The sequence below is a fragment of the Poecile atricapillus genome, chromosome 6, assembly GCF_030490865.1.
Source record: "Poecile atricapillus isolate bPoeAtr1 chromosome 6, bPoeAtr1.hap1, whole genome shotgun sequence".
NCBI lineage: Eukaryota > Metazoa > Chordata > Aves > Passeriformes > Paridae > Poecile > Poecile atricapillus.
Window position 1 is genome coordinate 12,005,550 of NC_081254.1, and position 27,517 is coordinate 12,033,066.

At 45.7% G+C, this 27,517-nt stretch overlaps 3 protein-coding genes across 3 annotated transcripts in view; 2 read left to right on the top strand and 1 right to left on the bottom strand.

The window, feature by feature from the left end:
• The first annotated feature begins 313 nt into the window (after positions 1-313).
• On the top strand, positions 314-10,302 carry LRIT1 (leucine rich repeat, Ig-like and transmembrane domains 1). Its single transcript, XM_058841910.1, has 4 exons — positions 314-435; positions 2,945-3,411; positions 6,698-7,003; positions 9,317-10,302. The coding sequence occupies exons 1-4, from the start codon at positions 314-316 to the stop codon at positions 10,300-10,302; spliced, it is 1,881 nt and encodes a 626-aa protein (XP_058697893.1).
• A 6,392-nt stretch (positions 10,303-16,694) lies between these two features.
• Positions 16,695-20,144, top strand: LRIT2 (leucine rich repeat, Ig-like and transmembrane domains 2). Its single transcript, XM_058841911.1, has 3 exons — positions 16,695-16,729; positions 17,117-17,898; positions 19,333-20,144. The coding sequence occupies exons 2-3, from the start codon at positions 17,130-17,132 to the stop codon at positions 20,142-20,144; spliced, it is 1,581 nt and encodes a 526-aa protein (XP_058697894.1). The 5' UTR covers positions 16,695-16,729; positions 17,117-17,129.
• Positions 20,145-22,214: 2,070 nt separating this feature from the next.
• The window catches only part of CDHR1 (cadherin related family member 1), a 44,872-nt gene continuing 39,569 nt past the window's right edge, over positions 22,215-27,517 (bottom strand). The window contains exon 17 of the mRNA XM_058842018.1: positions 22,215-24,935. Within this exon, the coding sequence (XP_058698001.1) occupies positions 24,384-24,935 (552 nt within the window). The 3' untranslated portion in view covers positions 22,215-24,383. The remainder of the gene's footprint in view (positions 24,936-27,517) is intronic.

The following is a 27,517-nucleotide window of genomic DNA, read 5'->3' on the forward strand; positions in this document are numbered from 1 at the left end:
AAAATATATTTGTTTTTTTCTTGCATGAGAGCCCCAGACTGCCAGAGGAGGGTGTTTTGAAGGAGCTGCTGAAGGAAGAAACGCCGTTAGTATGGTTCCAGGAAGCAATAAGCACCTTCATGAAAATAACTCAAGTCCCCATCCTTAATCCCTGCCTATCCTTTTTTATCTGATGGACTCAGCGAGGGCTGGAAGATCACAGCGCGGCTGAAAACAAAAGGGAGTTAACAAGATGTGACCGGCCGATGGATAAAACAATAGGCGAAGCCCTCCACGCTGCCTAGAGCCAGGTGTGCTCCATGCCCAGGTGGCCATGTGGCTGGCGGTGACGGTGCTGTGCTGCTCGGCGCTGCTGGGGCTGCCCCGGGCGGGGGGCTCCTGCCCCTCGCAGTGCAGCTGTGCCTTCCACAGCCTCAGCGAGGGCACCAAGGCCAGGTACGCGGGGCGAGGCGCGGGGGGTCGGGGGGTTCTCCTGCTCCTGCTCCTCCGGAAGGATGCTCGCAGGAGAAAATATTGTGTCGGGACTTTGTGGCCATTATTTTTCCAGTTGCTCCGTGCTCTAGCTATATTTGTGGAGGATTAGCTTCTGAAAACACAGTAAGCTGATTTCAGAGAAAGCGTTTGGGCATCTCCTCTGTGAGAACAGAAGCGACATAATTATTGCTAGTGTAATGGCAAAAAGGGAATAAAATTTAAACAACATTTTATTTTTTTTTACCTTTATGTTGAAAATTTTGGTTCTGTAAGGCTTCATTCTGCTCTGCTGGTTTGTTGCTAAACTGTGACCAGATTTGATTCATGTTGTGGTACCAAACCCAGCAATTTACTTAAAAAATCCTTCAGCTGGAGATTTTAGGCATAGCAATGGACTTTAGACAAGAATAAACCAAAAAACCAGATAGTAACAAAAAAGAAAATAAATAAAAGAAGTTCATTCTCAGACTGGAAACTTTCTGTTAAAAAAGAAGACAAGACCAGAAGGACATCCATCTTTGAATGCAAAGCCATTGTACATACATTTCTCTGGAGGACTGTTACAAAAGAGTCCTTCTGAAGGGTAAGCACAAAGTATCTGACTTAAAGAGAATAGAGGCCATATTTTCACAAGGTGTGGTTCACAGCAGAGGAGGTTTTGTGACAGATACAGGATTTGCAAAATCTTTTGTAATAAACTTTTTCTAGACTGAAATATTTTTTCACTACTGAAATGAGATATTTTGGAACCCCATGAAATAGCTCTACTTTCTTATCTCTTTTATGGTACTATAGATTTAATACTAGAAACTTTCCCAGTAAGAAGCAGCATGGTAGAGACACGAGTAGCCTGCAATTGTTAAAAGGGGGTGCAACAGTGTGAGAGCCAATTATTGCTCCATAAATGCCACAGTTCCCAGGGGAATTTCCTCTCAGTGACTGGAAAAAGCTGTTGTGCATTTTAGTAAGACACATAATAAAGCAAATATCCATTAGTCCCTTAAGGAGCATAATGCCACATTTTTTCTGCATTATGATTCATATTTCCCACTAGAAGGAGATTATCCCATAGATTAAATGTTTAGTGCTCACTGACATAATTTAGGGACACTGTGAGAACCATTCTGCTTTACTGCCATGGTCTTTGTGAGTAAACATTTTGTGACATGACTACACAAAGAAAAAATGTTTTATTGTAAGTGGGTTTCTGGATTTTTCTTTTGTGATAGATTCTTATCTTCCTCAAAATCTCAACTTTCAGTAGGGGGTGGGCAGGATTTAATGCCACAATAAAAGTGTTGGGTGAGAGTAATGTACTGTGTTTTGATCATAAATTAACAATTTAACTATAGGCTCAAATAGCATTTAAATCTGTGAGGTCTGCCTGAGCAGTTCAGCAATGTTATATGTTTTTTGTTGATAGTAGAGAAATAATTGCTTTCAGCCAAAACCAGTCTGGTTTTGACAGCTTTGTAATATTCTGTTTATAGAGGTGGTGTGATAGGAAAACATTACTTGCCTGATCACATCACATTTCTTGTGGTGTCTTGTTCAGCAAGTGGAATGGAACACACCCATCTGACCTATTACCTTTTGCAGGTAGCTTGGTATTTTGTTAGGAACCGGCCTTCCCCTACTTGCTGATAGGCAAATTAAAATTCAGTTTGAGAGACCTGTTTTGTCTCCTTTCATTTCTCATGGCTCTCTACAATCCCAAGCCACAATTTTTTGTACGAAGGCTGCAAAAATGCAGCCCAAGCTTTTCATGCTTTGACCTTTAGAGATTAGAAATGGGGGAGGAATGTTTAAAACACATAAATCTGCCTTTCTTTCAGTATAACATTTTCCAAAGAGTTAATTTTCTGTGCGTTCACTCTCATGAGTATATGTACCTGCGGTGTAGTGACTGCTATCATCTTTACACACCCTCCATAGTAAAGCAGAGCTTACTCCAGAGCATTTCCAAGGAGCTGTTAGCTGGCTTTCTCATCCTCATTTCTCAAACCAGAGTTCCTGTGTCATATTTAATCTATAGAACTTCTTGCCCTCCCACATGTCAATAAGGCTTCTTTTTGTAGGGCTTTTATAGTTCAATTTATGGATCCTTTTGTTTTAACTTGCACTAGACTCCTCTGCTGTGCATGGATGTTGTCACTGCTGTCTATCATATATACTCTAAAAAAAATGATGGCAAAACCCAACAGGAACAATAAATGGGCCAGATTGAGACTCACACCACTCCAGGAGAGGCACAACACTGTGATCTCTGCAGTCAGAAGGCACATATGAATTACTGCAAGTTGATGTATTTTTGGTGATGGTGCAGAGATCAGCAGCAAGAAAGAAATGACAAGAAGAACGCTTGTGAAAAAAGAAAGGCAGACCAAAATCTTGCATTAAAATAAGGTTTCAAATATTTTCAAAATAAAAGAAAGTCACATCTTTTCTTGTCCTTGTTTTTCCCCACCAGGACAGTGCTGTGTAATGACCCAGAGATGACTCTCCCTCCTGTGAACATCCCTGTCGATACAACCAAGCTTCGGATAGAAAAGACAGCCATCCGCAGGGTGCCGGGAGAGGCTTTCCACCTGCTCCACAACCTGGAGTACCTCTGGATGCCCTACAACTCCCTGGCCAGCCTCAGTGGGATCACCTTCAAGGGTCTTCGTCGTCTGCAGGAGCTGAGGCTGGATGGGAACAACTTAATATCATTCCCCTGGGAAAGCCTGGCTGGCATGCCACAGCTGAGGCTTCTGGATTTACACAACAACGAACTCACTTCAATCCCTCCAGATGCTGCTCGTTATGTCAAGAATATCACATACCTGGATCTGTCTAGCAATAAGCTGATGACTCTTCCTCAGGCTCTCATTGCCACCTGGGCCAACCTCCAGGCTGTTCCCTACTTCCCCAATGATAACTCCAAGATCATCCTAGGTAAGACAAGTGCTTGCCATTTTGCAGGGGGCAAAAATGTCAAGAGTTTCTCATCTTCTTGCAGCACTTTCACCCACTGTGGTTACCATAGCAAGTACACTGCTACTATATGTATACAATTTAATACCCCAAATAATGTGTGTAAACTCATCTGCATATTAACAAACTCACCTCAGGCTCATCACACCCATCTATGATTACTTTGATTAGATCAAAAAATAAATTTGATTATGTGCTTGGACCTTTGTAGCACAAAATTGGTGACTCTTGCTCAAGGATTTTTTAGTTATTGCCACTGCCATGGATAGAAATACAAATATGTTCACAGCTCTTCGTCATTTGTGTGCTCTTTTCTAATAGCACTGTGTTTGGAATTGACCCATTTTAAGCAGAACTAAATAAAAGGATGGGTAATTTATTATGCCTAAATTATAGAGGAATAATGCCATGACCGAGCATAAAATCTGGGTCAGAGCTTCCAATTTGTCTCTTCCCAGAGCCTTGTTTATCTGTTCACACAGAATTAAACCCAAACACACACAGATAGTGCTGCCCTGAAGGGCAGCTATGAAGCTCCAAGAATACCCTCTTTGGTGGCAGCTCTAGGCCCCTCAAAGGTACAGCTTTGAGGCAATTGTCCATTTTTGTGTCAGGGTATCTCACAGCTGACTCTCAGTTGCAGGGTGCCCAGGTGAGGCTTTGAGCACATTTCCTAGCTCATGGGATTATTACATGATCTTTTAGCCGTTGTTCACTGTTCAAATCCACAGCAGGCTGATGATGGCTCAGAGCTGTTGCCATCTGCTGTCTTCACTTGCTGTATGCACACCAAGCCCCACTGACTGTGTTTGGTCACCGAGCTGTGGGCATCTGCATGCATGGGCTCTGCAGGCAGGGGTGTGAGTTCAGGCACTTGCTGATAATCTCAGCAGAGGCACTCACCAAGTTTCCTCTCACTCTGGCAAGTACCTGCTTCTCTTTGTTCCCTTGATAAATTTAGGAAGGTGAGGTTTTTAAAACTGGATTGGAGTGAAAAGAGATACAAGACTTTAAAAAGTACAACCTACACCTATAAAGCTTTTAGTGTCCTTAGCAGATGTTGCTGAAGGTTTCACTAGCGTCAGGAGAGGAGCAGGTGTTCCATTATCCTGCTTTGCCAGATGCAGTAACAAGATCTTTAAGCTAAAACTGGAAGTTTGGGGTTGCCCATTTCATTCTTAGCAAGACTCCCTAGATCGCAGTTCTCCCTTTTTATTTTTAGAGTCAATTTACATGTAAAAATGTTATTCCATTCAATATAGATTAGGAGAGTGAACAGACCATGCCTTGATGCACGTGGCCAAATTGAGTAGTATCCAGCTGTGCACACGTTGCTTGTGCCAGGATCCTAAAAAATTCATGTAACCATATGAGTATAATGCTAAAATTAATGCAGTTATGGGCAGACACTCCAGCTTCTAGGTCCTATCCTGTGGACACCCACAGGAACCAGGTAGATAAAATTCATGTCCCTCACCGGAGCAGGCTGGGAAAACACAGCTGCATGTTTCTGTTTTACTCTGCTCATGACTGTTTCTCATGGAGGCATAAAAAAATCATGAATAATAAAAAGAAACAGCCCAATCCGGTCCTTGCCTGCAGTGCATCACTGTGACTCCAGAGCCACCCCTTGCAGACTCCTTCAAGAAGAAGTAACTCCTCTGCTAAGTTGCTGGCTAATAGTCTGTGCCAAGGGTGCAAGCTTTCCCACGTGAGCCCATGGAACTGTGATGTGCAGGGCAGCAAAGGCCTCACTGGGCTTCGTGGTTGCTGCTGCTTCAGCTGGAGCTGGGGAACCTGCCAGGGAATCTGGGATCAATTGTTATCTAGTGCATGAACTAGAAACTGCTAGTAAAAACGCCATAGAACAACAAAGCCAAGCTGAATGTTCATTATTTACTTAGTCTCCTTTACTTTAACATATTAGTTTACAAGAACTGACTTCCTGCCAAAACCCATCACTTCCACATCCTCTGCTAAGCCCAGGAAAGAAAATATGGAAGAATCAGAAGAATTTTTTCAGCAGCATCTTTAAAATAGTTTGAGGGAATATCAGTACTCTTCCCTTTCAGGCAGGTGCCAGCCCCCAGGCATATCCTTGGGCTGGGCATGGAAAAGAGGAGGCACAGCCCCCTTGGAGGGAGCAGAGCTCACTGCTGCAGCAGGCAGGAGGCCTAGGAGCCATGATCCTGGCTAGACTTCAAATGCATGCCTGGGGTTAGATGGCATTAATATCCCAAGTGCCAATTCTGCTAGCTAAAATCATTAGAGACCACAACCTGTCCACAGAACAGCTGGATGTGAACATTTGTAAGTAGGATGGCACAGATTTAATCAGAATACAGCAACTTCTCTTCATGGATATGCATTGCTCTAGTTCCAAATTTGCTTTTTCAGAACTATCTTCACAGGTCTATTTTTAATAATGTATCGTTTTTTCAGCATTGGAATTCAACAGGTGCAAACTGGGAGAGCAGAATAAAGAAGAAGAGAAACATTCCAAGAGTCTGAAACAAGAGTGTGTTTTTCAACATATCTCCTTCTGTGTGTTTAGCCTTTATACAGTTATGGTCTATCTATGTTTCTTATATACCATAACAGGCATACCCTTCAATTTAATCCTTAAAAGAGTTCTTTCATCTCATTCAATATAAATTAGCATTTCAGGAAAAGTAACTGATTACCAAAATAATGAAAATAACTTAGAATAATAGGGCTGGAAGAGAACTATGACAGGCAAGTAGGATCAGCTACAGCTATTGCAGGTGTGAAAAGTGGCATGACAATCTGGCTAATATTTTAAGAATGTCCAGTGAGAAGAATTTTCTGGCCTGTCTGAGACCTCAGTCTCCTCATGCCAAAAGAATCCACAGTCCTCCTCCCATGAGTAGTTTTTTTTTTTCATCCTGGAATGAAATGTGGTTATAGTAAATTCTTGTTTTGCTTCTTTATGTGCATGAATCACAATGTTTCCGTGATATGAACAATCCTGCTTTGAATTTAAAGAATATGATTTCAGATCCAGATCTGGAGATACTTTAGCAAGATGTATTTATTCCATTCTGGAAACTGTGGGATCCATCAGGCTCAGCCAACAGCTGAGGGGGGACACATCCCCCACCCCACAGACTCCTGCACAGGCAGTTCTTGTAGAGCAGATTGGGAGCCTATCACATTTTCTCCTGCTGAAAAATAGAAACAAAAGGCGCTTTTGGAGTGACTTAGTGCCCTGATTTCTTTTTGACAGGCTTGCAAGACAATCCTTGGGTGTGTGACTGCAGTCTGTATGAAATGGTCCATTTCCTAAATTTCCAGTCTCCTAACATAGCCTTCATTGAGCCCAGGCTGAAATGCTTCACCCCCCGGAGCCTTGCAGGAGTCTTCTTCAGCCAGGTGGAGCTGAGGAAGTGTCAGAGCCCCGTGGTGCACACATCTGTAGCCAAGGTGAAGACTATCCTGGGCAGCACGGTGCTGCTGCGGTGTGGCACCACGGGCGTGCCCATCCCCGAGCTCAGCTGGAGGAGAGCTGATGGGGCTCAGCTGAATGGCACAGGTGGGTTTGGTTTAAACTTTTCTGCACACGTGGAATAAGTGAGGCAGACCTGTACTAGGTGCTATTCGCCCTTGCATTGTGATTTTCTATAGACTATAAAATTACTTACATCTTGATCTAAATATTATCAGATAAATGTGTGTTATCATGTGTAGGTAGTTGGTTTTGCTTTGTTTCATAGCAATTGTGGTGGTGAGACAAGTCGAGGGATTTTATGCAAATCTGTCAGAGCTAATGAAATGAAACTAGCAATAAGCTGTTTTCAGTTAGTTACTTAGTTATTCAGTCACTGAAAAGACTTCCCCCTGAATTATTCTATTATTCTATATTCTATTCACCTATTCTATTGCTAATCCATTAGCAAACATCTCTGGCAGAGAGATGTCTGATGTGAATTCAACTGGGATTCAGATCAGTTGTAGAAAAAGAAAATGTTGCAAACATATAGCATTACTGATATATTAAAAGACAAAAAAGCCACTAAATTCTGAAGAATACAATACTTCAGTGGGAATGTCTCCAAGGAATCATTTCCTCTGACAGATTGACAAGCTCTCCTGGAGAAAAAGGCCTCTGGAAGAAACCTGGTCTGAGCACCTCTTCTGTGCTCACCCCTCTCCTGGGGGAAGCCTTCAGACAGACACTGGTTCTGTGACTGATCATGATTTAATTTCCATTCGCAAGAAAGTCTGGAGCTGTAATTGTAACACTGGTCCTTTAATTTGTGAGGAATTTAGGGAAGAAACCTTTGCTCTGCTGAAGACAGTTGTCTTTAGCTTTTTGTCCTATAAGTTTTCAGTCAGAACCTGAACCTTCTTGCCTCCAATTTGCCCTGAATACTCCTGTATCAGTCCTGCCCTGATTTTCAAAGAGGATCTAAACTCAGCAGATAAATTGCTAAGTGTTGGGCCTGATCCTCAAAGGGTTATAGGGCTCCTTGGTGCATAGAACAGGGAAAAGAGCAATTTTCTTTCACAGCAGTAGAACCATTTGTAGCAAGTATCATTTTCTGGGATGTGCACAAGTCATTGCTCTGTTGTGCAGGATGTGCAGAATGTAGCAGAGCTGCTCCTCATAATGATAATGTGTACCCATCACACTGCAATCATCCCTCCTACACTTGAAAAAGAGCCACCACAAAAAAATAAAACGGGATGATTTCCTGAAAGCCTATGTTGAGTTTACTTTGAGCTACAACTGAGAATGATGTACTTTGTGCCCCATTAAATCAGATGCTAGCACCTTTCAATACAAAGGTGGGTGGAAAGATAGGTTATTCCTCAGCAATGGCAGCTTCTGTGCCAATGCTATAATGTGGCTATTTGAAATGCTGGTGTTCTGAGCAGAAAGGAATGAGAAACAATCCACAGTCTGTATTAAAATTGCCATAGGTAGATCCATAGCTTTATGTATTTTAATATACTCATTCAGCAAATAGTTAAACTGAAAAAGTAACTTCTGTTACCTTGTATTTTGCTGCCATTGCAAGGGGCCCCGGTTGCCAAGGCTGGATTCTGACCCCAAGAGGGCTTGGGAGAAGTTTGCATCCTCTTACCTTTGCCTTTCAGACACTTCCCTGGTTTACCTTTCAGCAGGAAAGGGCTGAGACAGCACATGCCCATCCTAAGTAGGCTGATTAAATAATCAAGAGGGTGCTTTACCCTTCCACAAGATCCCAACTATTTTTTTTTTCTGCACTGACAGAAAAAGAAAAAAAAATCTAGTTTTAGCCTGCAAATAAATCATGTGAGCAAATCAACACTCATCTATGTACATATAATCTGGTGGTGATTACACCTGTGTAAGGATAAACACCTGCAATAATTAAGCACTAGAAGGGATATTATCTTTCAACTATTTTTCCATACACTCCAGGCTAGTCAGCGTGAGTTCATTACAATAAATTCTCCACTGTTTGTATTTTCTTTGCCTCCATGGTCTGCATCTAATGGTTGAATAGATCAGTTGCTGTCTGCTCCTTCCACTCTTTTAAATACTGTATCTACATAAGAATTTTCAAGCTTTTATCTTTAATGGAAGAACATTTCCTGTTACATCATCAATTTGGAGGAAATAGCATCAAAATTTCCATGTATATTTATTTTGAAGTAGTTTAAATCCTGACATAATCTAATTATAGTCCTTTTCTTAGATTTACTGAGATTTTGTAATGTTCTTGGTAGCAAGCAGAAATGATGATTCCTTATCATATACTTTATTGAGCAGGTATTTGATGACAGTCAATATTTTACAAACATGAAATTAATTCCATTTATTATTGCCTGTTTATTTAACATTTTTCCTCCCCTGCAGTTCACCAAGAGATTTCCAGTGATGGGATGAGCTGGTCTATCCTGGGCCTGCCTGTAGTTTCTTACCTTGACTCTGGGGAGTACATCTGTAAAGCAAAGAATTTCCTGGGGGCAACAGAGGCGTTCATCTCGCTCATCATCACGGACTCAGAAAGCACGGACGACCCAAACTCCAGTGCCAAAGGCACATGGAATGGGAAGGCGAGCGGGATGGAGGCAGCTGCCTACAATGACAAACTGGTGGCAAGGTATGTTATCACCACCTCCACTGTGCCCACCCTGGGGGCTGGGGCGGGCACCGGAGACAGCCTCCTCCTCCCGGACGCGGCACAAGATGGCAACCCCCAGAACCTGCTGGTGAGCCCCACCACGGGCCAGCAGGAGCCAGAGAGGATGGTGAGGTCTGTCAGGGTCATAGGGGATACAGACCAGAGCATCACCCTGGCCTGGAAGGCGCCCATGGCAAAGAACACCACAGTGTTCAGTGTCCTTTATGCTGTCTTTGGGGAGAGGGACATGCGGCGGATCAACGTGGAGCCAGGGAAGACCAAGGTCACTCTCTACGGGCTGCTGCCAAAGACCAAGTACATCGTGTGTGTCTGTGTGAAAGGGCTGATCCCCAGGAAGGAGCAGTGCATCATATTTTCCACAGATGAAGTTGTCAGCGCAGGAGGGACGCAGAAGCTCATCAATGTGGTTGTCATCAGCGTGGCCTGTGTCATTGCTGTTCCTCTGACGCTGGTGGTCTGCTGCGGAGCACTGAAACGGCGCTGCAAAAAATGCTTTGTGCGAAAACCCAAGGACGTTCAGGAATCGTACGTCACCTTCGAAAGCCTGTCTCCTGGGGCCAAGGCCAAAGGTGTGGAAGGAGAATACCTGACTAGGCACACCCCTGACGAGTCCAACAGGCTGCTGTCTGCCCGCTCCAGCGTGGACTCGGAAGCCATACCAAAGATAGAGGGACAGCCTAACGAATACTTCTGCTGACAGCACCTGGGCTGACTGTCAGCTCGCACACTGGGAAGCGTGTGGCTTTATCTGAGACTCTGCTCCAGCACTGCAGGCCAGCCTGGCCACGCTTCTGTCTCTCACATGTTCTGGAAGAGCATGCAGGAGGGTAGACTGTGCCCAAGCTTTACAGGACATGTTGCTCACACCACTTGGGGTTGGCTGCTTTATACCCAGTCAAAAGCTTCTGTGATAATGGCCTCGTTTTCCTGGACCACTTTTTTTTTTCTCCTGTCAAATGAAGTGTGCACACTAAGTGTGAAGACATTAAGCAACATTTCTGAGTGTGTTCTGCTTGGTGTTGTTTAGGACCTGCTCTACAATATGCTATGTATTTTGTTCTCAGCTCTTTTAATGTTCTTTTGGTTGATAAGCCAGAGGAGTGTTTAGTAATTTTAATAAAAATACTTATGAAGGTGAAGATTTAGAGTCTCACCTTTGACATCCCCCATGTTTGCATGAAACGTGCAGCTTGATGCTTAATAGATCACTCAATACAGATGTACAGCAACCCTTTCTAATATGTTCAACATAATCACAACTCCATGCTCTGAATTCAGAGAAATGTGCAAAGGAGATAGAAATTAAGAGACAAAACCCATTCCTAAGAATGCGTAACAGAGAGCATTTGCTGACTGCATTTCAGCCCTAAACTCTGTTCTAAAGATATGGAACAACAGCAAAGGTCTTTCAGTATCAGTCCTAGCTGGCATTTTGTATCTGTATTGTAATTAGTAGAGTATGTTTTATACCAGCTGTGCTAGATAAAAATCATACAATAGGCTACTTTGCACATTGTGTGTGGTGGTGTAATGCTTTGTAATCATACTGGAAAACTTCCATTAGACAGTTTTGCAAAAATCTCTCAAACCAGCCCTGTCACTGCTGCCTGTGCTCCTGGAAAAACTGGTGAAGGCCCACATGATCAGCCAGGCACTTGTGACTTGGTCATGGTTGCTCTGTGCAGAGCAGGAGAAAGTGATGTGGTGTCAGACCACTGGCAACGCACACATCAGCCATTCCTGACTATGGTCTCAGTGGTGGCAGAGGCTCAGTGCAGTCTTTTGGGTTTCAAACATTTCACAGGTTCAAGGACCCTGAAAAATACCTGTTTAATATTAATCTAAATGTACTTTCATAGTCAGGGTGAACTGATCAGTCATTTAAGCTCTGCAGCTTCACTGGAATTTGAATCCGAGTGCTGATGACAAAGTAATTCCCAGATGTATTATTTTCTACTCAAGTCCCTCAGGTAGTAACACTGTATGTAACATTTTTCTCTTTGTAATAAATATTATTCATGAAGAAAATTATATATGTTCTGCCAAATGTTGAATGGGAAAGATCCAGCCAAGTTGAAATGCTAACGGATAAAGCCTGCTGAATTGTTCTGAAATGTGTTTGTAAATTTATTGGAAGGACTTCCAGTCACATTCTGGATATATATGTACAGTGTGGCTTAACAAAATTCACTGGTTGGAATGGAGCCCTGTATGGATTTTGCAAGACCCCCTTGTACAGAAGGGTTTCACTTATGTCAGATTACTTGGCCTGATGGAAAAAGCAAGTCATTTGATCTCAACATAAATACCAGCAACAGGGTACATCACAAGAGTTTCTGATGGGGCTCCCTGTATTCCTTGCATTAACGATAAGGAACTTCTCTTGTATTGGGAGAATTTGTCAATCCCTGTATGAAATAATTCATGCTACTTTTATCACTGGACTGTGTAGATTTTTAGGTTTACAAGTAAAGTTTAGTAAAATTACATATTTTAATGCAACAAATTAACTGATAAAACATGGTATGTACTAGATCTAATCCTTAAAGTTCATTTGTCCCAGCCTGATTATTAAGAGTCAGGAAAAAACTGTCTTTCCAGCAGCAGTTTTTGTGCTGAGTTGCAAGGATTGCTGTATATAAGCTTGGGTCCTGCCCCCATAGGCAGCAGGAGCACTGGGCTGTGCAGAACTCAGCTTACCATGGCCCTGGATGGGTAAGCTCCTGAAGAACCACAGCTGTCCCAAAGTTTTCCTGTGCTGAATGGAGTGCACCTACTGCCCACGGACTTTCCTGTAAGTCAGGTCTGCAGGAGCTGACTGGGAAGCAGAAGTATTCACTTCTCAGCTAACCGGAGGTGTGAGCTGGGCCATTTGCTGCACCCAGCCCTGGTGAGGAGCAGTCTCACCTGCTGTGAGCCTCAGTCTGTGAACTGGCTGAGGAGAAGGCACCAGCTGGGCCAGCACTGGCACTCTTTGCTTCTGCTCCATCCAGGGATCATCCTGGGACATTCACTGTGGATGTGTTCAATTTTACAGACTCTACTGGATATTTTTTGTACTTTGAATAAATAGTGATCCCAAACAGAATAAACATGACTTTTCTCATTCCTGTGCCCACTCTCACTGTCTCATAGCTGAGGCACTGCAGTTTATCATCTCAGCTGCTGCTGTTCAAGACAAGCCTTTCTCTATGCACTGGTGGTTCACACACAATAAGCAATAGGTATGAACTTGTACAAGTTCTGTCTTGTTTGGCATTCATCAGAGGAGAAACCCTGTACCTGCCGAATTATGAGTGAAATTTTGAACCATTAAGGATGTGATTTCAAGGCTCTGGGTCAGATTTTCAGTGTTATCAGACATGGAAAGATAAACACTTTTCTGGATTTTCTGTTTTGTTGTCATGGAAGAGCTGTTAGGCACCTAGTTTCAGCACGCTAAGGAGCAAACCATTTATTTCTTGATTAAAGTCAGCGCTCAAGATATGCTGTTAGAACCAAAGCGAACATCTGCTCTTGCACTCCCTTTTAACAAGCTTGGACTGGATATTATCATGCTCACTAAACCATATTACGTCAACTCATTTTTTAAACACTTTCACTGTCTGAAACGCCCAACTGCAGCCTTCAATTCTTATGTCCTGCCCAGCAGTGATTTCTAACACTGAAGGCCAAGGTAGAGGGACTAATTGAAAAGCATCAGCCCAGACTTGCTTTCTTACAAGAAGAAATGTCATTTCAAGATGGAGTTTGACTCCCTGGGCATAGCTGGCAGCACACAATGGGTAATCTCTTGGCATTTGCTTTGGCAATCAGCACAATCTCTTAAACTCCACTTCCCATAGACTAGCAGGAACCGTCTCTGTGGAGATTTATTTTGACAGCTTGAGTTTTAGACAGCTTGTTCTGCTTTTTGGCTTCAGCCAGGATGCCACATGATGTTAAAGAGCAGCTAAACTGAGTGGACATCTGCTGTCACAATTGTGACCATTAAATTTACAAGCAGGCATAAACTGGGCTGAACTAAAAAGGCACCAAAATCCCAGTTCAGTAGGGAACATAAGCACAATGACTGTGCCTAACACTGGAGGATTTATTTCCCTTACCTCCCCCTCCCCTCTTTCTCCTCCCCCTTTTCTCTACCCTAATTCATCCGACTGGGGTAAGTGATTCACCACTGGACTCTCAGGTTAATACTGAACCTTCTGAGTACACTCGGAGTTTGGATATATTTAGATAAGTAGCCTCTCAAGCAGCAAATAAATATCAGCCTGAAAACAGCCAGAGCATTGCCCATGGCACTGACTAACACCACTCTTTGAAAGGCCATTTGTCAGCCCTGTAGAAGATAGGTGGAACTAGCAGGAATTCTCATGTGGAAAAAGAACTGCTATTTTTTTTAATTGCTTTTTTCTGTTAAGAAAATTATTTATTTTAAATAAGGTATTTCTAACAGAGAACCCTGGATATAATTCTGCTTCCTTCATCCCAGGACATTGGGCATTGTGCACCTGTTCTGTGCCTGAAGATGTACATGGTGGGAAACTCCAGTAGTTTATAAACCTGTAAATAAATAACACTTTACTTTTCATGAAAGATTTTTTTGAAGATGTGACTTAGCTGCCACATACGTTAAGACCCTCCCCATGGGCCATGCAGGAGGGGTAGGAAGGTGGCAAAGAAGGGCCCTTCCTTTCAAGCAAAGGAGGTTTTGGGCCTTAAAAGCGGTGAATCCCTCTGGCTGTCCCTCCTGCTACCATTGGCACAGCCAAAGCATCCCAATCCAGACCCTCCCTGGTGCCATGTTGTGCTTTTTTTCTATCCCACCTGCCTTGAATCCCAGGCACTGATGGGTGTCTCCATCCCTCGTGGTTCCCACCTGTCCAGTATCACTGAACGTGCCAGAGACCTGGGGCCACTGATCCCATCACAGGGACGTGTCCCATCCTCTCTAGAGCTGAACATATCAAGGCATTGATTTTCCTCTGCCTCTGCTAAAAGCCTTCTGTTCCCAGGCCCTGCAGTTCATACATGGGCAAACTTCAGGAGCTGCCACTGACACACAGGGGTTTTCTAACTAACTGCACCATGAATAGTTTGTTTCTGTTATTGCCTGTTGTAAAGAGTAAAATAATATTATTTTATTATAGTAAAATTATATTATTATGGTATCATTATATATTATACTATTATATGGAAATATATTTATTATTATATATTATTTAATATTTTTCATTATTTTATTACTGCAAAATTATTATTTTAATTATTGTAAAGTGTAAAAATAGAAAATTACTATTATTAAAAAAGAATATAATTGTTTTATTAGGGAATATTTTCATGGCAGACCACAGAAAGAGAGCAAAGACACTGGTGACTGTGGCATTTGCTGGGTGGGAGTGGAGGTCCCCGAGTCACTCTGCTTCAGTGGCTGATGGATGTTGGGGAAGGACACACCCTCTGATGGCAGCTGCCACTGATGCTCCTACAACACCCTCAGTTTAGCCAGCCAGCCCTGCTGATGGGTGTTCCCTCTATTGCTTTGGTTACATGCAAGGGGCACAAGGAGTGTGTCTCTCAGGTGACAGGGGCTGCACCGGTGCCACTCCCACTGCAACAGCAGCAGCTTCACTGAGAAACTCCTCGGCAGCCACCACCCCCCCAGTGGAGCATTTATAGCTGCTGCATCTGCTGTGCTACAGACCAGCAGCCTTCCCCCTTCACTCCCGGCTCACTGATGTGTTTGACTACAGAGCAGTTGTTGAAAAATCAAATACTGCACCACGGACAAACAAGGAATGTTTCAGCTAAAAAAACCCAATCCATAAAAATCCCATGTGCCTGAGGCTAGATGTGAGGCACTGCCAGCAACAGCATCCCCACAGGCCCATTCCTTGTGGCCTGCTCCCTGTACATGGGGGAGAGAAATAGAGCACTCTACCAGTCCCCAGAAGTTTCCCCACCATTCCATTTTGCTGGTTTGCCATGAAAGAAAAGCTCCTGTTGATTTAAACACTGCAGAATCAAGCCTGTGTCTTCCGTAGGCGGAAAGCAGCACAACCCTGAGAGCCACATATAGCTCTAAGCTGCCACACTTAAAATACTTTTCTATCCTGGTCCCATAGGTTAGAGGTTAAGCAGGTTCAGGCTAATCTTGCTTTGTGACCCAGCATCACCCACACGGGCAGTGAGGTGCAGCCCTTTTCCCAGGCGTGCTCCTGTGCAGGCTGTAGTGAAACCCATCCACACTAGATGGCCCCAGGAGAACGCAGAACTCCTTGGGAAGCACAACTGAAACCTGCTATTTTGGATTAAAAGAGATCAATAAATTTGGTTACTCAAAATCCCTTCTCAGAATGGCTTAGTTTTTCAAGATGACTGAAAGAGAATAGTGCTGAGATTTTTGTATTTATACAAAAGAGATTGACTTCCAAGATACTCTTGTCAGAGAAACCCATGGACTGGCCACAGCCATGTTGCTATTTTCACTACCAACGTGTAAGAACGGAGCTACTGTGGGGAGAAGGAGTTGTTTCAGAGGAAAATGGTGCCAGGCAGGGTTTAGGGGAGGATGGACTGTGCAGTGGGGCACTATGGCAAATTACAGCTGTGAGGTCTGGCCCTTACCGTGGCTTTCTGCCTTGATAAAAGCCATTAAAATATAGAAGAGACAGACCCCATGGAATTAAAAAAAAAAAAAAAAAAAAAAAAAATTGGCCTGGTTAGTTTCTTGCAAGGGCAAAAGAAGTGGCTTTGGCTCCATCTTCATATTCCCAACCAAATATATGTCTGTCAGAATCCCCTCAGCTGGAGGAGAAATGCCAAGACTGGTCCTGGAGGTGGTTTTTAGTACTTGGACACAGACAGAACCACACTACATGTCTTCCTTAGGGTTGGGTCCCCAGCAGGATTTATTTCTGCGTCAAGGAAGATTACAGCTGATAGGATTTGCTTCTTGGAGGCTGTTGGCGTGTTTGGTGCAAAGCCCTGCACAGTGCTTTCTTAAAGGAGAATATGGACCCTGTCTGTCATATTTTTCTTCTTCTTCTGGCCTTCCACAAGATAAATCCCTCTGTTTCATCTTGCATCTCAGGATGCTCTTGTTCTCAGGACAGCTTTGGAAGGTAAGAACACTATTACCCCTGTTGTAGCACCAGTGAAGTGGCTCAGACAGCCCCAGTAGCAACTTTGCCGATGATGTGAGCACCAAAACCAAGCAGACTGATGCAAGGTGTGCCACATCTAATACTTGAATTGTGCTGTCTTGAGCGTAGAATGAGATTTCTCTTATTTCCCTGAGATACATAGTTACATACATAGCCATTCTTATGACTTAGTTGCATTGTTTATGGCAAAATTGATGTAAACCCTGGGGATGGATAGATGGCTTATGCATGCCCTATATACAATACTTTATAATTATTCAAGTGCTTGTAGACCTGCATAGGGAACTAGTTTATTGGCCTCAAACATGGTGTGTGACCTGGAAAATTTTCTGGTTTCCTCCCTAGGAGTTTGCTCTGTATGTCTGCACTGCTGAGGCAGATCCCTGCAAACATCCCTCAGGACATCCGGAAAATTAGAATAGAAAATTCTCACCTAACAGAATTGCCTCGTGGGTCTTTTGAGAACGTTAGTGCCTTGGAGTATCTGTGGCTCAATTTTAACAACATCACAGTGATGCACATCAAGAGTCTGGAGTATCTGCCAGCTCTGAAGGAGCTGCGCTTGCAAGGGAACAAATTAAGTTCGGTGCCATGGACAGCATTTCAAGACACCCCGACTCTGAAAATCCTGGATCTGAAGCACAACCGGCTGGATGTCCTTCCAGAACACGCACTCCGCTATCTGCCCAACCTGACCTATTTAGATCTATCCTCAAATCAGCTTACCATCATATCCAGGGATGTCTTCTACAACTGGCCTGTCTACCAGAGAAGCCAGAGGATGGAGGGACCGCTGGAAGCTATTTCCAATGCTGTCCTGGCCCTCCATGACAACCCCTGGATTTGCGACTGTCGCCTGCGGGGATTTGTCCAGTTTATAAAGTCCGTGGGCCCACCTATTATTCTGATGAATTCCTATTTAACTTGCTCAGGCCCAAAATTCAGGACAGGGAAGTTTTTTCATGAAGTGGAGCTTAACAGCTGCACGAAGCCCCTGACCTCAGCCCTTGACACCAACCTGACAGTCCCAGCAGGATTAAACATCACCCTGACCTGCTTTGTGCAAGCCAGCCCCTCCCCAGCTGTCTGGTGGACCTATGCACTCAAACTTTTAAGGGCATTTAATGGTAAGCAAAGCTTTTTTTTCCTTCTTTTTTTTTTTTTTTTTTTTTCCCATTAAAAATTGATGCTGTACTATCCTACTTACATAGGTCTGCAGCCCATCACAGTCACCACAGCAACCCAGCCCCTTTACAGAGCACCACAGTTATTGTGGTGGCAGTAATCCAAATGATCTTAATCATCCTGTGCATCTAAGCACATCTGACCAGCATAAGAAGAGCTGCTTCATGCAGGACATCAGTCAATGATGAAAGGAGCGTGGCCTCATTTTTATACAATTATCCTGTGGATTTTAAGAAGCAGCTCTTTCCTCATGATACATAATGTAGGAGTTACTAATCCTATATTAGTTGTATATATTTAATAAATAGTTATCTAAATATGCATGTATATTTACTATATATTATATACTACATACTTTTTTTGGTCATATACTACATATATATATGCACACACTGTATAATTATATGTGCATGTAGATGTGTTTGTAAGAGTGCACACACATATACAGACTTGTATGCTCCTATATTATCCCCACATATTCCCTCAAGAAATACTACACCAACCACAAAACTGTCTGTGTCCATTCACATTGTGAATGAACTGAAACAAAGATTGTGTTTTCCTGAACTCTTGCTTATTTACATTCTTTAGCAAAGGTGTTGTAATATGAGACCTTTTTCTTTTCATCCCAATCCATCCTCCCTCACATTTATTTTTACTAAGAGCCTTCAATAGGACAAGTTGCTATTTTCAACGGGTAAGGTAATAAGACATACAGGCAGCCAGCACACAGGTTCTGTGTGTCCTTAATAAGCCAGCTTACTAAATAGGATAGCATTAGCCCCTAATCCTGGGCTGATATTTGCTTCAACTGCAGCGCTGTAGCAGCACTTGTGTGTCTTTCCACAAGCACATGCTGATTAATTATATACAGTTTTTTCTCAAGCACAGTCACACACCTCTGTTTGGGTAGATGACAGGGTTTCACACCGTTCTTAACACTGCATTTCACTTCCAGCCCAATACTTACTGGCTTCATACACCTATTTTGGTCTGATCCTCCTGAGACTGACATTTTTAATCCTGACAGAGGATGGAGCATGTGTCCAAAATGTAGGTGTGCCTCCTCAGCGCCTCTCCTGGTCTGCGCTGAATGCTGATGGCAGACGGGCAGCTCGGCCTGTGCCCACAGCAGCTTCTCCAGCAGCTTGTCTTGGTTCAGGGGTCGGACACACTCCATGTTTCCCATGCCTGGGTGTCCCAACGCGTTAACGCCTTTCAGACAAACACTTTGCTCTCAGCTCTGCGCACATTCCCGCGCACCTCTTCCTTTCTCCCTGGGCAGGGCGGGTCCTGAGTGGGCCCCGTCCTACAGCGGCCTTGCGGCTGCCCGAGGCCACGGTGGCTCCCTGCTGACCCCTCACCTCTGCCCGCAGTGTCCACGGAGCCCATCAGCGACGACACCGTCCGCTCGGAGCTGCTGATCCCGGCGGCACGGCCAGCAGACGCCGGCAACTACACCTGCACGGCGGCAAACTTCCTGGGCAACACCTCGGTGGCCATCAACCTGCGCGTGGTGGCCCCGTGGGCGTCCACCACGCCCCGCGGCTGGGCGGCCGCGGCCCCCGCGGAGCCGGGCGCTCACGTGGAGGTGCGCATCGCCAAGCAGACGGTCTACGGCATCACCCTGGAGTGGTTCGCGGCGGCGGCGGCGGCGGCCGAGCCGGGGGAGACTTGGTACACTCTCCTGGTGGGCCGCTACGACGCCGCGCAGAAGGACACCATCTACATCGGGCCCGGGGTGAACACCTACTCGGTGACCGACCTGCTGCCCGCCACCAAGTACGAGGTGTGCGTGGCCGTGCGCAACCAGGCCCCCCGCAAGGGCCAGTGCGTCGTCTTCGTCACGGGCAGCGACGTCAGCCAGATGGAGCAGCGCGAGAAGCTCATCCACATCGTGGTCATCGTGTGCGCCATGGTGCTGGCCGTGCCGGCCGGCATGTACGCCTGCACGGCCGAGGCGCTGCCCGGCTGCCTGGCCCGCTGCCCCAGCGCCTGCCCGCGCCGCCGCCGCGGGGGCCCGGCGCAGGCCGCGGGCAGCAAGGAGAGCACGCTGGACAGCCTGCCCGCCGGCAGCGAGGACGGGCTCTGCCGCCCCGACGGCGGCCGCGGCGCACGGCGGTCCCCGGAGCGCCAGGAGCCCGGCAAGGCCCGGCCGCCCCACAGGAACAGCGCCGACCTCTACTAGCCCGGCCCTGCCCGCCCTGAGGGCGCGGCCCTGCGGCACCTTCCACACGCCACCTCGGGCCGGGGCTGGCGCTCCGGAGGACGGCGCCGGGGCGGCTCTGAGCTGCGAGGACTCGGGCACGGCGGGCGCACCGCCGGGGTTTGCGGCGGGCTTGGGGAGCCCTGGGAATGGAGGTGCCCGGGCTGTCCGGCCACTGGTGTGAGTGGAGCTGCGCCTCCGTAGCCCCGGGCTGTCTCTGCGGCACAGTCACGGAGCAAGGCACGCTGACACACCAAGAAAACCAACACTAACAAAAAATCAGCCCCCGAACCAATAGTAATGCTTGTGGCCAAAGGCCAGAAGTGTCCCCTCACTCACCCACACAGGTGCCAGCTCCTGGGAACGGACGGGGAGCTGGGCACGGCTGTGGTCACAGCCCAGCAACAACAAATGGTGGGGAGAATCGGGCCCACATGATGAAGAGATTTTATTTTAGTTGGTGAAAAAATTATTTTGACCGGAAATGTTGGTTTTGGGGGTGGTTTGTGTTTTGTTTTTGGTTTTTTTTCTTACTCCTCCTTAAGGTTTACGCAGCCCTAAGAGATTCACAGCTTTGGTTGTACCACAAACAGGAAAGGTCCAAGTGCTTGAAGCAGGCTGGGGGGACAAGTGGACAGGGGCAGAGAACATAGAGCAGGGGGCTGGGAGCTGAAGATGCAAGCCAGGCACATTCCCTATATGCAGACTGGTGCCTCCCCATCCTGCTACTTTGAAATCGAAGCTTGCCTCTTTGCTAGAGGCAAAAAAAGCCCAAAGATTCATGTAAAAGTGAGTGCCTCCTGCTTGTGGAGCAGCTCAGTGCTGTGATTTTCAGGGGTCTGAGGACATGTGACTTATTTTTCTTTTTTGACCTCATGCTTTCCAGCACAACCAAAGCATGCGGCCCATAGACCCACAGCCCTTGTTATATGTGTTATAGATCATCTCAAAAAGAAAAACGTATAGTAGACACCCCAGCTGTTGTGAGCTTCATGCTGTGGTAGCTTGCCTTTCTAATTGTATTTTGGTTTTTGGTGTGTGTTTTCCATGCTCTCTCCTCAAGCCCTATGATTCCTCCCCCAGCACCTCCTTCTGCTGTACTGTATTGCACAGCTTTTGAACAGAGCTCTGTTTTGTCACTGCTGACTCTTGCTGTTAATACTTCACAAGACTTCCTAGTCTTGTCAGTCTTTTAGTGTCAAAGCAATAAACACGGCAGGTTTTCAGAATACACAGAGGTCCTCTGCTTCATCTCTGGCCTTTCACAGTTAAAAATTGGAAAGAAACCTGGATTCCAAGGAGCTCCGGGGTTTGGCTGCAGGGATGGAGGAGGCCAGGCAGCTTCAGTACAAGTCACAGGGGTCTGGAGTGGTGAGAAAGGGGCAGAAGCAGCTGGCCAAGCAGGAAAACCTTGTCCTGGGCAAACCTTCTGCAGACATGGCTAATACAGAGTGAGGCATGAGCTGATGCTGGTTGAAGACCAGTGTGGGGCCGTGGGTGAGGGGGAGTAAATAACAAAGCACCGTCAGTAATGACTGGCCTTCTTCCACCCCAGTCAGCAGGGAGGGACAGCAGCACACTGTAGAGACTGGAGAGAGGTGCTGAATCACAGTGAGGAAACATCCAGGGAAAGACAAAACATCCCCTGAGCACGTGGAGGAAGTTCATAACAAATGGCAGACACTGGCCGCTGGCATCAGACTGAACCTGCTGCCTCCCTGCCCCGGGGCCATGCTGCAGAGGGCTGCACCGCGGGAGCTTGGCCAGGGGCTCTCTGTGACCCTGTGCCAATGGCATCCTGCTTCTCTCCTCCCCTCCTTCCAGCCCGGTGTTGTCCATAAACCTCACAGCCTCTCTCCGGACTTGCAGCCTGCAGAAGGGTCCATTTGGTCATCCTAAAAGGCAGCCTGGCTGCCTGTGGCTGGACACCTAACAGGTGATGACAAGGCATCGTTGCCAGCAGAAGCACACCAAGCACAGAAGCACCTTTTGCATATTTTTTTAAAATTTATTTATTAAAAAAAACTCCTTGAAGTTGAAATACAGAGTAACTGGGAAAGAGTATCACAACATAGTAATAAAACATCTTTATTGCCTCTTAAATATAATCTCTAAGACTATAAGCCTGTAATTCCTGTTAAATCTGACTTAATTGAATGGTCTTTATAGGCTTTCTTCATTAGAGAATGAATACAGAATAGTGGCAATAACACAACACTTGGGAAGACAGTGGTATGGGGAATAAATGAGGAGCTTTGGGGAAGATTGCAGAACCTGCAGACACTCAGCCAGCAGAAGGCAGGTGCTTGCATAGGGCAGCAGGAGTGGGGCCAGGGGCTGCACAGCTTATGGCCAGGGGACAAGGAGGAGGTGATTGGACAGGTGAGAACCTGGGCTTCACATCACAGTGCCCCAGGAGGAGGGATAAGCAAGAAAACAGTAGAGAAAAGGAGAGATGTGACAGGAGAGGCTCTGGGAGCAGTGCTCCTGCTGTGGCCCCCAGCTGGGACTCTGCTGCACCTCTTGGCTACAGCTGCTGGCTCAGCTCATGGGTGACATGAGCCATGAACACTATGGCTTCTAGACAGATTGAACTGAAGTTAAAAAATACAAGATTTTCCTTGCAAGTGGGTCATTTCATATTCAACCAGCCATACCCTAAAATAATGAAGTCCTGCTGCAAAAAGGGGAATTTTTTCAGCTACTGGAGTGAGAGATCATGAGGGCCAGGTCTTCTGGTTTGACTGAAATGACAGCTGGAGAAGTCTCACGAACCCCTTGAATTAACATGGTGTGTCCTGTCAGGTTTGCTCCCCTCCTTGATGTTCCTGGTACCATGACAGCACAGCTTCTCTGCAGGGCTGGGTCTCAGAGAGGGTGCAGGGTGCTGCTCCCCAGCCAGCTCTATTGGTTGCTGACTTCTCTCAAGAGGATGTGAAACAGCCAGGCCCAGCTGAAAAACCTCTCTTCAGAAACAAACCTGAGGGGGAGACCCTGGGGTAGATCCAGTGAAAAAAGTGCTCTGCTCTCAGTGCCTTTTTAGTGTCATGTAACAGGAAAAAAACCTGTCAGCTCTGCCAGTCCCCTCCCATTAACTGTTGGTTAATTCACTCAAAAATACTGATAAGAAAAACCTGAATATTTTATGGAAACCTCCTTTTTCACACACCAGTCCCTGCAACGAGCCAGGAGAGGTGATTAAATATATTCCTTGACACTTTCTGCTAGAGTGTACACCACCACATGATCTTTCCAGACACTTCCCTGACCAACATATGCAACTTTCCAGCACTTGTCTCTGTCTTCCACTTATCATTTGCCTCTCAGTTTTACCTAGTGTTCCCTGTGTTTTTATTCATGCCCTTCTCCTGCCAGGCTCCCGCTCTTTTGGGGCGCAGTGTCAGAAGGAGGCAGTGCTGACTGAGAGCTGCTATTGAACTTCTGTGCTCGAATCTTGGCCCTGATGGTCCAGGGACGGCTGAGGTGCCCCTCCCATCCCTCCTCAGAGCAGGCAAGTCCAGGGCAGAAGCAAAGCACAGCATCATGTCAATGTGCTCTGGCAAAACCCAGCATAAGCTGCAGGAAAATGAAGAGATTCTCCGAGCCTGCCTGCTTACCTTTCGGGAATGAAGGTACTCAGGCCACGAGCACATCACTCTGCCAGCTGTTGCAAAGCACACTGTGCTCTGGGGACAGGGCAGTGTCACTGCTGTAGGAGACCTGCACCTCGACTCAGTGCTGCTGCCACAGCCGTGCCAACATCTTCAAAAATGGGTCTGGGATTTGAAGTGATGGATTTTCTGACACCTCAGACCCACCTGCCAGACCGGGTCAGAAAGAACCATCCACCAGGGTCTTGGCTGCAGAACATCTTGTTTGAGAACCCAAACTCTGGGTAGAGACCTCCAAACCAGGGGCAACCTGAGTCCCTGTTCACCTGGGGAGGCTGTGGCTGGCGCGCTCAGCACCGTGGTCACACACAGCTGCAGGGAGGGCCCACGGGACATGGCCGAAGAGCCACAGTTGCGACTGCACATGGAGGCAGCGCTTCTGCGGGTGGGGTGACTCTGTAGCACATGGTACTTGCAGAAGGTGAGGGGTGGCTATCACAGTGAGAAGCTGCTCTGGTTCACAGGGTGCTGACAGACACGGGGAAGAGACAGCACATAAAAACATCCAGCCCAGCCACAGTCTGTAGTCTCTGGGAGCTGCTGAGAGCACCTAGATGTGGGGCTCCCCGAAAGCTGCGTTCCTCTTCTCAAACCTCATTTTGAGCTCTGACACGAGGGCGTTGTGGGTGCTGCTGTGACCTTTCTTCTTTGGGGGCTTGATTACATGCTTGGGAGTGAGGGAGCCAGACACAGTTGGCACCCGCCACCCTGGGGCATCACCCCTTGGAGCCAGGGCAGGGGGTGGCGGCGGCAGGGGAGCTGCTGGCGGCACGGGGACAACCTGGACGTTGTTGTTGCTGTTCTCATTGTGTAGGCTCTTGGTGTCCTCCTCAACGACAAACTTCTCTGCAGCGTTGCTGGGCCTCTTGAACTTCAGCCACTCCATCCTGACTGTCCGGGATGGCGGCATCTGTCTCTTTTTTATGATCCTTCTCACCGGCATGACTTTGTTGGACCGCTTGTTGCGCCAGAACATGGCAGTAGAGATCATGATAGTTATCAGCACCATTATGCCCATGACACCAGCTAGCACTCCTAAGGCTTTCATGGGGTTATCTTTAGTTTGCATCAAAAAGGCGGCCATAGGCCCTTTGTGAAGAGTCTGTAAAGGAGTACAAAGAAAACACATGACTTACTCTAGGGGACAGACAGTGACCCAGAAATTTCATTTGTCCAAAATATGTTACAAGTAGAGCTGATTGATGGATGTCATCTCCAAAAAAAACCATACGAGATTCACACAGCCAGTCCAGTCCAGGGCTGGAGAATTTAGATGGGGCCAGAGACTGGGTAAACATTATAGCACTGTGAGGTAGATGACTTGAACACAAAAGCTTACAGAAGTATTGCCACCAAACTAGGGCAGATTCCTGCATGCCACCATAGTGTTTAACTTGCAAGAATGGAGCAAGAAAATCATTGGCTCAATTACTGAGCATGGCATTGAAAAGGATTAGGAGAAAACTTCTGCTTATAAAATGTCAATATACAAATGAGTATTTAGCAGATATGTGCTGCATTCTGTTTTCAAGTACTCTTTTACAGACATAACAAAACTCTTTGAGGTAGGGGAGATAAGTGGAGCTAAAGAGCTTTGTTTATAGAAAGAAAAGAAATCAGCAATGACATAAGCTACATTGGCATATTAAGGACAAATGAATGGCCAGTTCGCTTTCCAACTTAGCACACTGTGCGTCTCGGAGGTCCCCGTATAATTTTGCGGATTTTGCCCTGCGGGTGGAGCTTGGATCTTTTCACACTTTTCCAGTACATGATGGTGGAGATCACCATTGTAACAGAAATGGTGGAAAGGACGCCACTCATGCATATTCCATATATTGTCCATGGACGCTTCTTGAGGCCTAAAATATAGGATTTTACCCTGGACTTGATCTGGAAATATCAAAAATAAGAGAAATGGTCAACCCTCACATGGTTATATTTGAAAGAGGCCAGTATCTATTTTAAATACAGCTGGGGAACTAGGCTGCAATGTGTACAGGATAGAGAGCCTATAAAATAAAGGAAGCTAAGTGTTGAACTAGGCACAGGAGGGGAGGCAGTTGCAATGATGTTGAACTGAATCCAGAAACAGTAAAAGAAGTTAGGGAGCACATATAAACACTGGGCTGATTGGAGAATAAAGGCTAGAGGCATGGCACATAGATCACCCTTATTCAGGGCATGGCAGCCCATCCTTGGACTGCATTTCCAAGAGAAGTTAATTGTGAATATAGGTGGTATTTGAACAGACAGTAATGCTATGCAAGGCCAGGAGATCCTTCAGAAATGGCACATTCACATGCAGGTTTGGTTACTGAGAGTTGGTCATAAAGTGATGTGTGGCTGCAGAAAGACAGGGCTTCCCACTGTGCCCCAGTCCCCTGTCTTTGACTCCATGGGGGAATCCTCACCCAAACTTTGCATGAGTAGTAACAGGTGATCTGTGTTTTAGTTAGAGGTTTAAGCTCCCAGCTTTCGGTCAATGGGAGGAAAAGGACACCCCTGGAGCAGTAGTCACCATATGCTAAAATGGGTATCAAAAACAGTGTGTATAAGGAGAACCTTGTGCATAGATTGGACTTTAACCTCTGACTCGTAGATCGGATGGATTTCCCTGTGACTCTAATCTAGGATGCCCATCTCTTTTCCCTCCCCAGTATTGGGGGGAAGATGTCTAAGAGTATCCCAGAGTGTGCTTCAGAGTACTTCTTGTCATTAATGTCACATCCCTAAACTTGGGGCATGTAAATTAACTAATAAACACCTCCTGGTCTTAATTCCTGTGTTTTCACAACCTATCTCAAACACATTATCAAGCTCTTCTCCTGTTCTGAATGTGTCCCATTGCTAACAAGAAAGGGGAAAAGAAATGCTAGTGAAACTCAACAGACCACGTCACTGGGGAGGTAGGGACAAATTTTCATCATTTTGCTGTGCAGAGAGTTCTTCCAGTATTTAATTAGGAGTGGAACTAGAAACCAGAAGCAAAGCAGCCCACAACTTTGGTGGAGCTTAGATTCACATCAGCTTTGCTGTTCTGCATTACATGTATTTTTTTTTTACTTAAATCTCATCAGATGATAGAAATTTTACACTGTCTTACTTAACTTCATGTGAAAGTCAGGTGAATTAAGTGTCAGATAAGCCCTGCTAAGTAGCATATGACCTAAGTCCATCCAGTTACGAGTTCTGTCAAGATCTATTTTGTAGGAAGGCACTGATGGCTAAAGAATATTTGACTAGGTATTTGAAAACATTGAATAAATGAGATTAGACATTAGTACATGTTGCCCAGGTAGTACAGCTGCAGAGGTAAAAATGGATGAAAGTTGTATGGAGAATTTTTGCATGTGGCTTCATTCAATCTCCTGGTCTCAGCAAGCCTGGCATCTGTTCAGGACTTCCAATGATGAAGAGATGATTAATACCAAAAACTAAACCCATTAACAGCTAGCTGGTTCAGCCTCTATTCTAGTTACTTGACCTCTACTATACAAAGCTTTGCCTGGAATTAGCCTTGGATGACAACTGTTCTGCATAAAGACATCAGGCATTTTGTAAGCACACAGTGGGAGAGTTTATGTTTGTCGTGGCCATTGCACTGGCAGGATAAATACGAGGAATAACTTGCAATACAAGCCAGGGATGTCATAATCTTAGCCAGGCTTCAGAGAGACTTAT

Bases quoted from the DNA above. Each gene is read 5' to 3' on its own strand.
- LRIT1 (XM_058841910.1), top strand. From the start codon at position 314: ATGTGGCTGGCGGTGACGGTGCTGTGCTGCTCGGCGCTGCTGGGGCTG. The intron at 436-2,944 runs GTACGCGGGGCG...TTTCCCCACCAG, and splicing joins AGCGAGGGCACCAAGGCCAG to GACAGTGCTGTGTAATGACC. The intron at 7,004-9,316 runs GTGGGTTTGGTT...CCTCCCCTGCAG, and splicing joins GGCTCAGCTGAATGGCACAG to TTCACCAAGAGATTTCCAGT.
- LRIT2 (XM_058841911.1), top strand. From the start codon at position 17,130: ATGTCTGCACTGCTGAGGCAGATCCCTGCAAACATCCCTCAGGACATC. The intron at 17,899-19,332 runs GTAAGCAAAGCT...CTCTGCCCGCAG, and splicing joins ACTTTTAAGGGCATTTAATG to TGTCCACGGAGCCCATCAGC.